The sequence below is a fragment of the Helobdella robusta genome (assembly GCF_000326865.2).
Source record: "Helobdella robusta unplaced genomic scaffold HELROscaffold_16, whole genome shotgun sequence".
NCBI lineage: Eukaryota > Metazoa > Annelida > Clitellata > Rhynchobdellida > Glossiphoniidae > Helobdella > Helobdella robusta.
In genome coordinates, this window is record NW_008703893.1 from 4,663 (window position 1) to 7,443 (window position 2,781).

The 2,781-nt window shown below is 30.7% G+C and overlaps 1 protein-coding gene across 1 annotated transcript in view; it reads right to left on the reverse strand.

Moving 5' to 3' along the window:
* Window positions 1-484: 484 nt before the first annotated feature.
* Window positions 485-2,781, reverse strand: part of HELRODRAFT_169559 (hypothetical protein) — a gene marked incomplete at both ends in the record, with an annotated part of 4,550 nt that continues 2,253 nt past the window's right edge. The window contains one exon of the mRNA XM_009015405.1: window positions 485-516. Coding sequence (XP_009013653.1) covers window positions 485-516 — 32 coding nt within the window. The remainder of the gene's footprint in view (window positions 517-2,781) is intronic.

Below are 2,781 nucleotides of genomic sequence, written 5' to 3' on the forward strand. Positions count from 1 at the left end.
CTACCTACCTACCTACCTACCTACCTACCTACCTACCTACCTACCTACCTACCTATCTACCTACCTACCTACCTACCTACCTACCTACCTACCTACCTACCTATTCTTTTTTTTAATTTGATTTGTTATTTTAATTATTACAGACTAAATAACAAAATAACTTGTGTGAAGTAAAACTAAATAAAATTCTATAAACCGCGAAATATTTTCAGAAAATAATAGAAAAAAAAGCGAAATCACAAGTTTGTGTCATGCTAATAATTATTGTGATGGAAGCAAAACATTTCCATGGCTTCCACTATTTTCGCCAATGAATATACTCCATGCTAAACCAAGCCGCTTATCTGTTCATGTCTTTGTGGACTTGTCGTAAGACGAACAAATGAAGTATCATATGGTGCCATTCAATCTTCATCTTTCATTCTGTGAAACGTTCATGCTATTTTTAGTGGCCCTAACTTTTTATTTTTGTTTTATTCTAAGTTCAATTAAGGTTTATTGGGTAGGAAGTGTTGTCTGTGTGTGTTGTTTGTGTTGTTTGTGTGTATTGTATGTACGTACTTCACTCAAATGAATCGTCAAATTCATTTTAATGGTGCTAAATTTTTCCAGTCTGTTTCAAAATTGCTCAGTGCGTTTCGTTGAATTCATGAAAATAATACATGCGTAGGTTACGTGTAAATTTTTAGCTACGCTTGTGGAGGTAGGTGCACGTATGTTTGCTTGTGCTTGTAATGTTGGTGTTGTCTTTGTATGTACATGTGCGTGAGTGTGCTTGCGTGTGTGTATATATACAAATATATATATTTATGTATATATATATATATAATATATATATATATATAAATATAAGAATATATTTGTATATTCTACGATATATCTATGTATATATAAATAATTACGTATTAGTGTGCGTGCGTGTATGTGTGTGTGTGTGCGTGCATGTGCGGGTGCGTTGTCTGTGTATTCTTTTTCGTTTGAAAACGTAATGAAAACTTCAGAAGAATGCAAAAAAAGTACATTGAAATGTATTGGGGGAGAAAGCTGGCGTGTTTGGAATTTTTTAATTTAAATAATCCGCGAATAATTGCTTCACATTTCTAATCAACTCAATTATTATTATTATTATAAACTGTCACATGCCAATCAAGATGGAATAAATCATGTTGTGATAACAATAACAACAACAATAACATTAATGATAACAATAACAGCAACAACAACAACAACTACTACTACTACTACTACTACTACTACTACTACTACTACTACTACTACTACTACTACTACTACTACTACTACTATTACTAATACTACTACTACTACTACTACTACTACTACTACTACTACTAATACTACTACTACTACTACTACTACTACTACTACTACAACAGAAACAACAACTACAACAACAACAATAATAATAATAATAACTTTTTCTTTTCGCCATAGTTGTCTACGACGACTTTTAATAAATCTAAGCAGCATTAAAACATGAAAGCGGGCATGATAAATTTAACCAGCCGAAATGTCAGCAGATAATAACATCTACTCTGCTGCTGACATTAACTACATCACAACAACAGTAATTACATTATTACAAAAAACAACAAATTTTACTAAAATGACATTACAGAAACAATGACAAAAATACAACCGAAATTACATAAACTTAGACAGCATTTAAACAGTACACGGATGACATTAATTGTATTGAATCGCAAGAATAACAAGCAGGTACATCAACAACAACACAAACAAGTAAAATGATGATGAATAGACAGCAATTTCAACAACAACAACATCAGCAACAGCCACATAAGCATTACATCACAACTACAATTACATTAATATAAACATTTCAACGACAACAACAACAAAAACAGCAGAAAGATTAAATAGCTGGCGTAAGTTATGGCCACCACTACATCAATGGCATCAATTATTTTCTCACATAAGTTACATACAAACACAATATAATTCAAGAGAAACATTTCATTAATCACAATAACAATAATAATAACAACAACAACACAAAAAATAATAGTATGGACAACAATAAAAAAATGACATTACAACAACAACAACAACAACGTTAGTCACAACATACGCATACGTAACCGATATTATAGGCCGTCTTACCATGAATAACTAAAAACTATAAAACTGTATAATGTGAACTCTTTTATTATCAAAGCCAAGTAAAATCAAAATAATCAAATAAATAGACAAGCAAAATAAAATATACAAATAAATAAATACAGTTAATTGTTAAAAAGATATGGCTAGTCATCGCTGCTCGTCATTCAAAAATGAGTATAGTGATGATAAAGTAGTATAAAAATTACATATTGTTCACGCATTATTTCTATCGCAATATATGGCATATGATGATGAGATTACATTATTAATTAAGCTATATCTAAATTGATCAGTCCATTTAACATTAATAAAAGACAGATTGAATGGATTGTAAAAACCTATGGGTGAAATTTCAAAAGTGTTTATTAAAATATTGAAATGTTTAAAATCGTTTAAAATGTTGTCTTTTAAATTGTTTATATATTTATTAAGTTTATATTGTTTAGATTTCATGAAGTTTGTTTCATGGCAAACGGTCAGCTCGAGTACTTCAATGGTATCTTTGCTGAGGACAGCGATGTCAGGTCTCAACGATTTGAATAGATTCGATATTGGCTGTACCATTTCTTTTTCTAAATCTGCAAAAATCTCAATACCCGGCCTTGCGCTTGCCCTGATATTATCGATTATCAATGTGAC